At 54.2% G+C, this 12,679-nt stretch overlaps 1 protein-coding gene across 1 annotated transcript in view; it reads right to left on the minus strand.

Moving 5' to 3' along the window:
- Window positions 1–10,151, minus strand: part of LOC146221510 (phosphatidylinositol 4,5-bisphosphate 3-kinase catalytic subunit alpha isoform) — a 22,633-nt gene extending 12,482 nt beyond the window's left edge. Inside the window, exons 1-14 of the mRNA XM_084691437.1 lie at window positions 9,859–10,151; window positions 8,027–8,234; window positions 7,709–7,819; window positions 7,573–7,624; window positions 7,211–7,485; window positions 6,381–6,563; window positions 5,908–6,159; window positions 3,537–3,622; window positions 3,266–3,371; window positions 2,269–2,421; window positions 2,027–2,158; window positions 1,784–1,908; window positions 1,203–1,284; window positions 881–1,045 (exon numbers count right to left, since the gene is read on the minus strand). Coding sequence (XP_084547563.1) covers window positions 881–1,045; window positions 1,203–1,284; window positions 1,784–1,908; window positions 2,027–2,158; window positions 2,269–2,421; window positions 3,266–3,371; window positions 3,537–3,622; window positions 5,908–6,159; window positions 6,381–6,563; window positions 7,211–7,485; window positions 7,573–7,624; window positions 7,709–7,819; window positions 8,027–8,215 — 1,911 coding nt within the window. The 5' untranslated portion in view covers window positions 8,216–8,234; window positions 9,859–10,151. The remainder of the gene's footprint in view (window positions 1–880; window positions 1,046–1,202; window positions 1,285–1,783; window positions 1,909–2,026; window positions 2,159–2,268; window positions 2,422–3,265; window positions 3,372–3,536; window positions 3,623–5,907; window positions 6,160–6,380; window positions 6,564–7,210; window positions 7,486–7,572; window positions 7,625–7,708; window positions 7,820–8,026; window positions 8,235–9,858) is intronic.
- Window positions 10,152–12,679: the final 2,528 nt, after the last annotated feature.

Here is a 12,679-nt window from a genome sequence, read left to right on the forward strand (position 1 = left end):
ACCAGCTGCAGCAGGTACATACTGCCCCCCCCCCCTCACCTGGACCAGCTGCAGCAGGTACATACTGCCCCCCCCCTTCACCTGGACCAGCTGCAGCAGGTACATACTGCCCCCCCCCCTCACCTGGACCAGCTGCAGCAGGTACATACTGCCCCCCCCCCCCTCACCTGGACCAGCTGCAGCAGGTACATACTGCCCCCCCCCCCCCCCCTCACCTGGACCAGCTGCAGCAGGTACATACTGCCCCCCCCCCCCTTCACCTGGACCAGCTGCAGCAGGTACATACTGCCCCCCCCCCTTCACCTGGACCAGCTGCAGCAGGTACATACTGCCCCCCCCCCCCCTTCACCTGGACCAGCTGCAGCAGGTACATACTGCCCCCCCCCTTCACCTGGACCAGCTGCAGCAGGTACATACTGCCCCCCCCCCTTCACCTGGACCAGCTGCAGCAGGTACATACTGCCCCCCCCCCTCACCTGGACCAGCTGCAGCAGGTACATACTGCCCCCCCCCTTCACCTGGACCAGCTGCAGCAGGTACATACTGCCCCCCCCCCTCACCTGGACCAGCTGCAGCAGGTACATACTGCCCCCCCCCCTTCACCTGGACCAGCTGCAGCAGGTACATACTGCCCCCCCCCCTCACCTGGACCAGCTGCAGCAGGTACATACTGCCCCCCCCCCCCCCCTCACCTGGACCAGCTGCAGCAGGTACATACTGCCCCCCCCCCCTTCACCTGGACCAGCTGCAGCAGGTACATACTGCCCCCCCCCCCCCCCCCTCACCTGGACCAGCTGCAGCAGGTACATACTGCCCCCCCCCCCTTCACCTGGACCAGCTGCAGCAGGTACATACTGCCCCCCCCCCCCCCCCCCCTCACCTGGACCAGCTGCAGCAGGTACATGCTGAGCCGGTCGTCGCTGAGGCCACGGGCCAGGCAGCGCAGGGCGTACTCCCGCACCACTGGGTCAGGGAAGTTACAGTCTAGCAGCTCCAGCGCTCCCTCCGGCTGCATCAGCGGCCAATCACGCAGCAGACAGTACATCTGGGCAGGACCAGGAACATAGACAGAAACCAGGATTAGGAACCAGGAAGAGGAACCAGGAAGAGGAACCAGGGAGAGAAACGTTAAATGGACCAATCAGTGTCTAAAGGATGTCTACAGCCCTAACTGAGAGTGTGCGTGAGACAGTTAGTGTTACCTGAGAAACTTCATCTCTGGAGTTCCACTTGACAGACAGCAGCAGCTTGGGGAGAGACTCTGGGATGTTGATACAGTAGTGTCTGGGGGTGTTAGGGTTAGGGCGTCAGGTTCATGTACAGTCCTGACATCTGCTCTGGAATGCTACTACTGTAAGGTAAACACACACACCCACCACACACACACACTGACCTGTGTCTCCACAGGAAGGACACACACACACACACACACTGACCTGTGTCTCCAGAGGAAGGACACACACACACTGACCTGTGTCTCCACAGGAAGGACACACACACACACACTGACCTGTGTCTCCACAGGAAGGACACACACACACACACTGACCTGTGTCTCCACAGGAAGGACACACACACACACACTGACCTGTGTCTCCACAGGAAGGACACACACACACACACTGACCTGTGTCTCCACAGGAAGGACACACACACACACACTGACCTGTGTCTCCACAGGAAGGACACACACACACACACTGACCTGTGTCTCCACAGGAAGGACACACACACACACACTGACCTGTGTCTCCACAGGAAGGACACACACACACACACTGACCTGTGTCTCCACAGGAAGTCCTTCTCCTGTTCAGACAGCTCATACAGAGGATCCCTGCTGCTCAGAACCCTCAGCTGCTCTGAGTCTGCTGCTGACACACTGCTGTCACACGCCAGGCGGCCACTCTGCACACACACACACACACACACACAGTGTGTGAGGGTGCGTGTGTGGATCTGTGTGTAAATGTGGGTTTTTATGTGAGTGTGTGCAGTATGTGTGTGTAGTGTAATGTGTGTGTACCAGGCCCAGGCAGTAGCTGTATCCCAGCTCCCTGCTCATGGTCCAGTTGGCATGCTCCTCCACCTGCTGGTCGTCGGGGAACACTACGCTCTGGGAGAACCAGGAGAACTCCAGCTCCACACATGGGGTCTCCTGGGAGGAGAGAGGTACTGTGTGACACAAACTGTCTGTCTGATGCTGGGTAGTGTGTGTGTGCCTGTGTGTGTGCCTGTGTGTGTGTGAGTGAGTGAGTGTGTGTATACCTTGTTGGGGTTGGAGCCGGCCACCCCTATAGGGTTCAGCAGGTCCTCCAGGCCATGAGGAACAGGCCACAGACTCAGAGTCATCTTCCCCCCCACCAGCAGGTCCTGGTAGTCAAACAGGTTCACATTCCCCCAGGCCAGCGGACAGTGCTCCTACACACAGACACACACACATCTTACACACAGACACACACACATCTTACACACAGACACACACACATCTTACACACAGACACACACACATCTTACACACAGACACACACACATCTTACACACAGACAAACACACATCTTACACACAGACACACACACATCTTACACACAGACACACACACATCTTACACACAGACACACACACATCTTACACACAGACACACACACATCTTACACACAGACACACACACATCTTACACACAGACAAACACACATCTTACACACAGACAAACACACATCTTACACACAGACAAACACACATCTTACACACAGACAAACACACATCTTACACACAGACACACACACATCTTACACACAGACAAACACACATCTTACACACAGACAAACACACATCTTACACACAGACAAACACACATCTTACACACAGACACACACACATCTTACACACAGACACACACACATCTTACACACAGACAAACACACATCTTACACACAGACACACACACATCTTACACACAGACACACACACATCTTACACACAGACAAACACACATCTTACACACAGACAAACACACATCTTACACACAGACAAACACACATCTTACACACAGACAAACACACATCTTACACACAGACAAACACACATCTTACACACAGACAAACACACATCTTACACACAGACAAACACACATCTTACACACAGATATCCACCACCAACACACAGACACACACACATCTTACACACAGATATCCACCACCAACACACAGACACACACACACACACTCTAAGCCTCCTCCTAGATCCTCCCAGATAGGCCCCTCACCTCCTTGGCCCCCTTGCGGCCCTTCACAGAGCAGATTGAGAGGCAGAGCCTGGCAGAGCGAGGCAGGTCTGTCATGTAGATGTCGTAGGAGAGCCACTCATTCCACCTATACACACACAATATACACACACAGTATACACACACACAGTATACACATTCAGCAGGTCAGAACATTTGGCGTGGGGCAGCGTCAGACTGTAGTCATGGTTACATGGAAAGGGTGTGTGTGTGATGTGTGTGTGCTATGTGGTGGTTGTCATGGCGACCGTACCTGGGGTTGGAGCAGGGAACTCTCTGGGTGTTCACGTTATCGCACAAGGGCTCTCCTCCGTGGTAGATACCTGTCCTCACGTAGATCTGACACACACACACAGTCAAAGGAACGTCACCACTACCAGAGATCCAAGCTGTTATGGGGGTGTGTGTGTGAGGACAGGTGTATGTGAGGACAGGTGTGTGTGTGTGAGGACAGGTGTGTGTGTGTGAGGACAGGTGTGTGTGAGGACAGGTATGTGTGTGTGAGGACAGGTGTGTGAGGACAGGTATGTGTGTGTGAGGACAGGTGTATGTGAGGACAGGTGTGTGTGAGGACAGGTGTGTGTGTGTGTGTGAGGACAGGTGTGTGTGTGTGAGGACAGGTGTATGTGAGGACAGGTGTGTGAGGACAGGTGTATGTGTGTGAGGACAGGTGTGTGTGTGTGTGAGGACAGGTGTGTGTGTGTGTGTGTGAGGACAGGTGTGTGTGTGTGAGGACAGGTGTGTGTGTGTGTGAGGACAGGTGTGTGTGTGTGTGACGACAGGTGTGTGTGTGTGTGAGGACAGGTGTGTGTGAGGACAGGTGTGTGAGGACAGGTGTGTGAGGACAGGTATGTGTGAGGACAGGTGTGTGAGGACAGGTGTGTGTGTGTATGTGAGGACAGGTGTGTGAGGACAGGTGTGTGAGGACAGGTGTGTGTGAGGACAGGTGTGTGTGTGTATGTGAGGACAGGTGTGTGAGGACAGGTGTGTGTGTGTGTGTGAGGACAGGTGTATGTGAGGACAGGTGTGTGTGTGAGGACAGGTGTGTGAGGACAGGTGTGTGAGGACAGGTGTGTGTGTGTATGTGAGGACAGGTGTGTGAGGACAGGTGTGTGAGGACAGGTGTGTGTGAGGACAGGTGTGTGTGTGTATGTGAGGACAGGTGTGTGAGGACAGGTGTGTGTGTGTGTGAGGACAGGTGTATGTGAGGACAGGTGTGTGTGTGTGTGTGAGGACAGGTGTGTGAGGACAGGTGTGTGTGTGTGTGAGGACAGGTGTGTGTGAGGACAGGTGTGTGAGGACAGGTGTGTGTGTGTGTGAGGACAGGTGTGTGAGGACAGGTGTGTGTGTGTGTGTGAGGACAGGTGTGTGTGTGTGAGGACAGGTGTGTGTGTGAGGACAGGTGTGTGTGTGTGAGGACAGGTGTGTGTGTGTGTGTGTGAGGACAGGTGTGTGTGTGTGTGAGGACAGGTGTGTGAGGACAGGTGTATGTGAGGACAGGTGTGTGTGAGGACAGGTGTGTGAGGACAGGTGTATGTGAGGACAGGTGTGTGTGTGTATGTGAGGACAGGTGTGTGAGGACAGGTGTATGTGAGGACAGGTGTGTGTGTGTATGTGAGGACAGGTGTGTGAGGACAGGTGTATGTGAGGACAGGTGTGTATGTGAGGACAGGTGTGTGAGGACAGGTGTGTGTGAGGACAGGTGTGTGAGGACAGGTGTGTGTGAGGACAGGTGTGTGAGGACAGGTGTGTGTGAGGACAGGTGTATGTGAGGACAGGTGTGTGAGGACAGGTGTGTGAGGACAGGTGTGTGTGAGGACAGGTGTGTGTGTGTGTATGTGAGGACAGGTGTGTGAGGACAGGTGTGTGTGTGTGTGAGGACAGGTGTACGTGAGGACAGGTGTGTGTGTGAGGACAGGTGTGTGAGGACAGGTGTGTGTGTGTGTGTGTGAGGACAGGTGTGTGAGGACAGGTGTGTGTGTGTGTGTGAGGACAGGTGTGTGTGTGTGAGGACAGGTGTGTGTGTGAGGACAGGTGTGTGTGTGTGAGGACAGGTGTGTGTGTGTGTGTGTGAGGACAGGTGTGTGTGTGTGTGAGGACAGGTGTGTGAGGACAGGTGTATGTGAGGACAGGTGTGTGTGAGGACAGGTGTGTGAGGACAGGTGTATGTGAGGACAGGTGTGTGTGTGTATGTGAGGACAGGTGTGTGAGGACAGGTGTATGTGAGGACAGGTGTGTGTGTGTATGTGAGGACAGGTGTGTGAGGACAGGTGTATGTGAGGACAGGTGTGTATGTGAGGACAGGTGTGTGAGGACAGGTGTGTGTGAGGACAGGTGTGTGAGGACAGGTGTGTGTGAGGACAGGTGTGTGAGGACAGGTGTGTGTGAGGACAGGTGTATGTGAGGACAGGTGTGTGAGGACAGGTGTGTGAGGACAGGTGTGTGTGAGGACAGGTGTGTGTGTGTGTATGTGAGGACAGGTGTGTGAGGACAGGTGTGTGTGTGTGTGAGGACAGGTGTACGTGAGGACAGGTGTGTGTGTGAGGACAGGTGTGTGAGGACAGGTGTGTGTGTGTGTGAGGACAGGTGTGTGTGAGGACAGGTGTGTGAGGACAGGTGTGCACCTTGTCGATGTCTCTGATGTTGACGTTGACGTAGGTGGCGCAGAGCAGGCGCAGGCGCAGCAGGCTGTTGAAGGCCCAGAGGGAGCGGGGAGCGGCGGGGTCGCTGCCCCCGGGGCAGGGGCTGGGCTGTGGGGTGCGGCGGCTGTAGGAGGGGGCCAGGAAGCCGCTGGAGGGCAGCTGGCTGTACAGGCTGTCCTTGGACACCAGCATGAGGTGAGGCAGCCGGCCCACACTGATGCAGCTGCGGATGTACTGAGCATAGAAACATCATCACTGGAAGCATGGAGAATCACCAGCACACACTTAGGGGTGTGTATCAATGTGTGTGTGTATAGTGAGTGAGTGTGTGGATACTGTGTGTGTATATATTTGTGTGTATAGTGTGTTGGGGTAGTGTGTGTATAGTGTGTATAGTGTGTTGGTGTAGGGTGTGTATAGTGTGTGTGTGTGTGTATAGTGTGTGTGTGTGCTACCTTGTACTGGCTGAGGGGGTGCTTCTCCAGCAGGTACTCATCACAGCCGCACACCTTGAGGATGTACTGCCCCTGGTACTCCTTCAGACACAGTCTCAGCTGCTGGGCTGACAGGTGCATGGAGCGGGTCTTCTTACGGATTGACTCTGCTATCAGCTGCTCTGGTAGGCTGTCATGACTCACCTGCACACAGACACACACACACACACGGGTCATACACACACACAATACACACGGGTCATACACACACACACACACACGGGTCATACACACACACACACACGGGTCATACACACACACAATACACACGGGTCATACACACACACACACACACGGGTCATACACACACACACACACGGGTCATACACACACACACACACACGGGTCATACACACACACACACACGGGTCATACACACACACAATACACACGGGTCATACACACACACACACACACGGGTCATACACACACACACACACGGGTCATACACACACACACACACACGGGTCATACACACACACACACACGGGTCATACACACACACAATACACACGGGTCATACACACACACACACACACGGGTCATACACACACACACACACGGGTCATACACACACACAATACACACGGGTCATACACACACACACACACACGGGTCATACACACACACACACACACGGGTCATACACACACACACACACACGGGTCATACACACACACACACACACGGGTCATACACACACACACACACACGGGTCATACACACACACACACACACAGGGCATACACACAGGGGTCATATCCACACATGGTTGCTCCCCCCAGCTCTACCTTGAGAGTGTACTTCTGTTTGGAGTTGGAGGGGGAGATGATGACCCAGATGGTGACGATGAGCCGGCCCTTGTCCAGCTTGCAGTAGACATGTGGGGGCAGATCAGGGGAGGACTCGATGTTGGGGGGGTACACGTACAGCGCCTGGCTCAGAGCCCCCCCAGCCTCACGCTCCTCCATGGCCTCCCTGCACACCCCCAGGATGCTGCGCCGGAACTCCTGAACCTCCGGGTCCTTCACCTCAAACTCACATACCGGCATACCGATGGCAAAGCCTGCACACACACACACGGGTCACACACACACCCCCACACACACAGGTGTGTGTGTGGGGTGTGTGTGTGGTGTGTGTGTGTGTGTACCTATCTCCCTGTTGAGTATCTTCTCTTCTCGGTTGCCAAGGGGTTCGATGACCTTCAGGATGAGGAAGAGGGTTAGGGTTAGTGTGAGGATCTTCTCAAACCTTGGGGAAAAGTGTGTGTGTGTGTGTGTGTGTACCTTGAGGATGGGGTGGAAGAGGCGCAGGTCGCAGAGCCGCCTGGTCTCATCGTAATACTCCTCCCGCTCTGCTTCCTGGGTCACGCCCACGAAGATGTAGCACGACTCTTCCTGCCAATCACACACAAGCAGGGTTAGCACTCCTGCCAATCACACGCAAGCAGGGTTAGCACTCCTGCCAATCACACGCAAGCAAGAGGTAGACGGGATAGTCAGGGGTAGTATGGTGTGTTTAGGGGTAGTTTGGAGTAGTTAGGGGGATAGTTAGGGGTAGTTATGTGTAGTTAAGGTTACTCAGGGGTAATTAGAGGTAGTTACCTGCAGCAGGTGGTACAGGGGGTACTTGCGGGCCTCAGAGAACAGCTGCTGCTTGATGGAGGTGAGGGGTGCCTCGCGGAGGCACTCCAGGCTGACCAACATGCCGTTGGGCAGGCAGCAGTCCACCAGGATACGGGGGGGCATCAGGTGAATCCCCCATAACTCACCTGATGACGGCCTGGGAGACATGCTGCTCACACCTCTCTACCTGTGGGGGGTTTCACACACACACACACACACACATACACCACACACATACACACCACACACACATACACCACACACACATACAGACCACACACATATACACAGTCACGACCAGTCAGTCACGACCAGTCAGTCCGGACCAGTTAGTCAGGACCAGTCAGTCCGGACCAGTCAGTCAGGACAAGTCAGCCAGGACCAGTCAGTCAGGACCAGTCAGCCAGGACCAGTCAGTCAGGACCGGTTAGTCAGGACCGGTCAGCCAGGACCGGTCAGCCAGGACCGGTTAGTCAGGACCAGTCAGTCAGGATCAGTCAGTCAGGACTAGTCAGTCAGGACCGGTCAGTCAGGACCAGTTAGTCAGGACCAGTTAGCCAGGACCAGTTAGTCAGGACCAGTTAGCCAGGACCAGTTAGTCAGGACCAGTCTGCCAGGACCAGTTAGCCAGGACCAGACAGAGGGTGGAGATTGGGAACAGAGGGTTGAAGAGAGACAAAGAGATAGGAGACATTTTTAGAGACCGATTTGAGATGGTTTATAAATCCGATTACGTCACGCTCAAGGTGTGTGCACACGTGTGTGTGCCGCTGTCTTCCACCCCGGGACCACTGCCTACCGGCCGGCCTTTCCGCTCCACCCGATCTGCTCCGTCCTGGTGGACTGTCATGGAGCGGCCGCTTATCAAACACAATACGAAAACACGCGCTGCAATATGCAGCAACGGCGCACGCTCTCTGCTGAACTGCTGAGCGGCAGCAAACAAAGAGCAGCGCGAGGAGCTGCTCAGAGAAAGTAGGACACGGACCGGCGCGCAGTGCTGCACAAAGGCACACACACCACTGAGGAGACGATCACCACGAGACGATCATCCGACAGTCTTTGTTCAGAATGATCCTCCAGTAACGAATCCAGCCCTGGTTGAAGCTGTACTTGTAGACTATAATCACCCTCTAAAACAGAGCTTTGGGATACCAAAGCGGGACTGGCAGAGCGTTGGATTGACAGCCCGCCGGTATGGCTGAAGTCTGGAGCCACGAACACATGGCAATGCGTGTATGTCTGCGCACGTGACAGGAGACTCCGTTATGTCTTTATTAGTTTTGACATACGGACACGAGACTGAGGAAGAGCCCCCCCCCCCCCCCCCCCCTCCGCCTTTGTTATGAGACGCAGACACCGTTATATACCACACCTTCACGCAGACACCGTTACATACCGTCACAACCTGTCAACAACAATGGTGCAACGTGTTAACAAGCTCGTGGAATGTGAACATAAATACCAGGATGCCCTCCTCTAAGGTCTACTGGCTGACGTTCGCATTCTGTCTTTCTCCCTTTCTCTCTCAAACACACACGCGCGCACACACGCAGGGAGTCCCTCTTCCACCAGTACCATCCAGCTCGGATATAATCATATTGCTATGGCAACGCCGACAAGGCCATTATGGTCTGTATAGAAGTAATTGTGTTGAAATACCGACGGGCTAGAGCTTCCAGCGCCGTTGACTTCAGCTGTTTAAAGGCACTGACGGTAAACGGTGAGTCAGGATGCATTAACAAGGAATTGCCCCTCCCCCTCTCCTGGTCTCTCTCCCTCCTTTGAACATTCAGAAGTTTGTCACTCACCGCGCCGGTCTCTCCAGCGGTTCTGTTTTGGGGGGCGGATACGCCGTAGCCCGTGCCTCCGTTGCCAAACGCGCGGGGGGAGCCCCGGTCATAGCATCTCTGTCAACCGGCAGACACCCCGCTCCTTGCGTCTCCGACCGCAGTTCAACAGAAAACAAGCGCTTTCCAGCCTAGCGAACCGTAGCCTCTCCTCTTGTCTTTGCGTGTGTACAGCGCAACGAGAAGTTAAACGGTCCCGTTCCTATGCCGGCCCGTGCTTTCGACCGGAGAACAATGTGTGAGCGAGGGAGGGGGTGCGAGGGGAGGGGGGGGCACATAGAGCGGAAAGTCATCACATAATTCATCTTTAAAGGGGACGCGCCCTGGCAGTCAGCTGTTCGCATCCGCTCAACCTGCGGAGGGGCCCGGCGCCTTTAAGAGCATATACAGGGAGATAACCATTCTCGGATCTGGGATAATAATGACAGAGCGGCTCCACTGGGTCTGTTACCCGTTCCGCTGTCACTACAGACAGACAGGTATGCAGATTGACTGACTGACAGGTAGACTGACAGGTAGACTGACAGACAGACAGACAGACAGGCAGGCAAACAGACAGGCAAACAGCCAGGCAGGCAAACAAGCAGGCAGGCAGACAAGGAAAAACAGGCAGGCAGACAGACAAACAGGCAGGCAAACAGGCAGGCAAATAAACAGGCAGACAGACAGGCAAACAGGCAAGTCAACACACTCCATACGTCCCCCCCCTCACCATACGTCCTAACCCAAGCATCAGGGTCATTGTTCTTCATCTTGTTTTTGTTTTCAGTGAGTGGAGGGGTGTGGGTCAAAGTGAGGGGGGGTCAAAGTGAGAGGGGTTATTGTTATTGCAGTTGTTGACATCAAGCTCGTTGCCAGGCAGTTTTGAGGGCTGGTCTCCTCCTGTCACACACAGCAGATTAGAAATGGGTGAAAAGGGGGAGGGGCTAGAGTTTAGGGATTAAAAGGATGTGTCTTTACGCCCCCTCTCCTGATCCTTTCTCTCTCTCTCTCTCTCTCTCTCTCTCTCTCTCTCTCTCTCTCTCTCTCTCTCTCTCTCTCTCTCTCTTTACATCATGCAGGGGGATCTCTGACATTAATCCGGTTAGGCCTCAACACACACACACACAGATGTGTGAATGTCTAGCTACACACCAGACAAACAGACTAGAATGCTAGCTATCATGCTAACAGAGCAGCAATCGACATCCAGCAAACCCCATGCTAACAGGCTAGCATGCTGAGCAGCAATCAGCATCCAGGAAACCCTATGCTAACAGGTTAGCTACCTAGCATGCTAACAGAGACAGATCATCACTGTCCTGGTTGAGTCCTGCAGGCTAGCTAGATAGTGTGTGTTAGTTAAAGGATGTGTGTTTTACTGTGTGTCTTGACTTATTGTTCAACATTTCCTGTTTTCTACCCTCAGTGTATGTGTGTGTGCCTGTGTACATTAACTGTGTGTACATTCGTTTTTCCTGTGAAAACATGCATCTACGAAATAAACAAGTGATTTCAACAAAAAACAAAGTTGTTTTCTACACTGAAACTCTCATACACACACACACACACACACACACTCCTTCCTGTCTGCTCTGTGCAGGAAGTGTGTAGGAAATGCGTGTCATGGATACACTCCCCCACCCTGTCGTTCAGTCTTCTTTAAATGTTAGAGAGCCAACCTCAGCACACACACATATAAAAACATACACACACATTCTAGAAGCATAAACTGCCTCCATGCCCCCTGGGGGCTCAGTGGGCAGAGAGCTGAGGCCTCGAGGCAGCTCCTTGGGTTTCAGTCTAGCCCAGGATGTGTGTGCATGTCATCACCTCTCGTCTCCACTGGTATCTTGCTGCCTCGACTCCTCTGGTTTCTAGATACCTCGACTCCTCTGGTCTCTAGCTGCCTCGACTCCTCTGGTTTCTAGCTGCCTCGGCTCCTCTGGTCTCTAGCTGCCTCGTCTCCTCTGGTCTCTTGCTGCCTCGACTCCTCTGGTCTCTTGCTGCCTCGTCTCCTCTGGTCTCTAGCTGCCTCGACTCCTCTGGTCTCTTGCTGCCTCGTCTCCTCTGGTCTCTAGCTGCCTCGACTCCTCTGGTCTCTTGCTGCCTCGTCTCCTCTGGTCTCTAGCTGCCTCGACTCCTCTGGTCTCTTGCTGCCTCGTCTCCTCTGGTCTCTAGCTGCCTCGTCTCCTCTGGTCTCTAGCTACCTCTTCTCCTCTGGTCTCTAGCTACCTCTTCTCCTCTGGTCTCTAGCTACCTCGTCTCCTCTGGTCTCTTGCTGCCTCGTCTCCTCTGGTCTCTAGCTGCCTCGTCTCCTCTGGTCTCTAGCTACCTCTTCTCCTCTGGTCTCTAGCTGCCTCGACTCCTCTGGTCTCTTGCTGCCTCGTCTCCTCTGGTCTCTAGCTGCCTCGTCTCCTCTGGTCTCTAGCTACCTCTTCTCCTCTGGTCTCTTGCTGCCTCGTCTCCTCTGGTCTCTAGCTACCTCTTCTCCTCTGGTCTCTAGCTACCTCTTCTCCTCTGGTCTCTAGCTACCTCGTCTCCTCTGGTCTCTTGCTGCCTCGTCTCCTCTGGTCTCTAGCTGCCTCGTCTCCTCTGGTCTCTAGCTACCTCTTCTCCTCTGGTCTCTAGCTGCCTCGACTCCTCTGGTCTCTTGCTGCCTCGTCTCCTCTGGTCTCTAGCTGCCTCGTCTCCTCTGGTCTCTAGCTACCTCTTCTCCTCTGGTCTCTTGCTGCCTCGTCTCCTCTGGTCTCTAGCTGCCTCGTCTCCTCTGGTCTCTAGCTACCTCTTCTCCTCTGGTTTC

Source organism: Hypomesus nipponensis, chromosome 25 (assembly GCF_054491055.1).
Source record: "Hypomesus nipponensis isolate SF chromosome 25, ASM5449105v1, whole genome shotgun sequence".
Lineage (NCBI taxonomy): Eukaryota > Metazoa > Chordata > Actinopteri > Osmeriformes > Osmeridae > Hypomesus > Hypomesus nipponensis.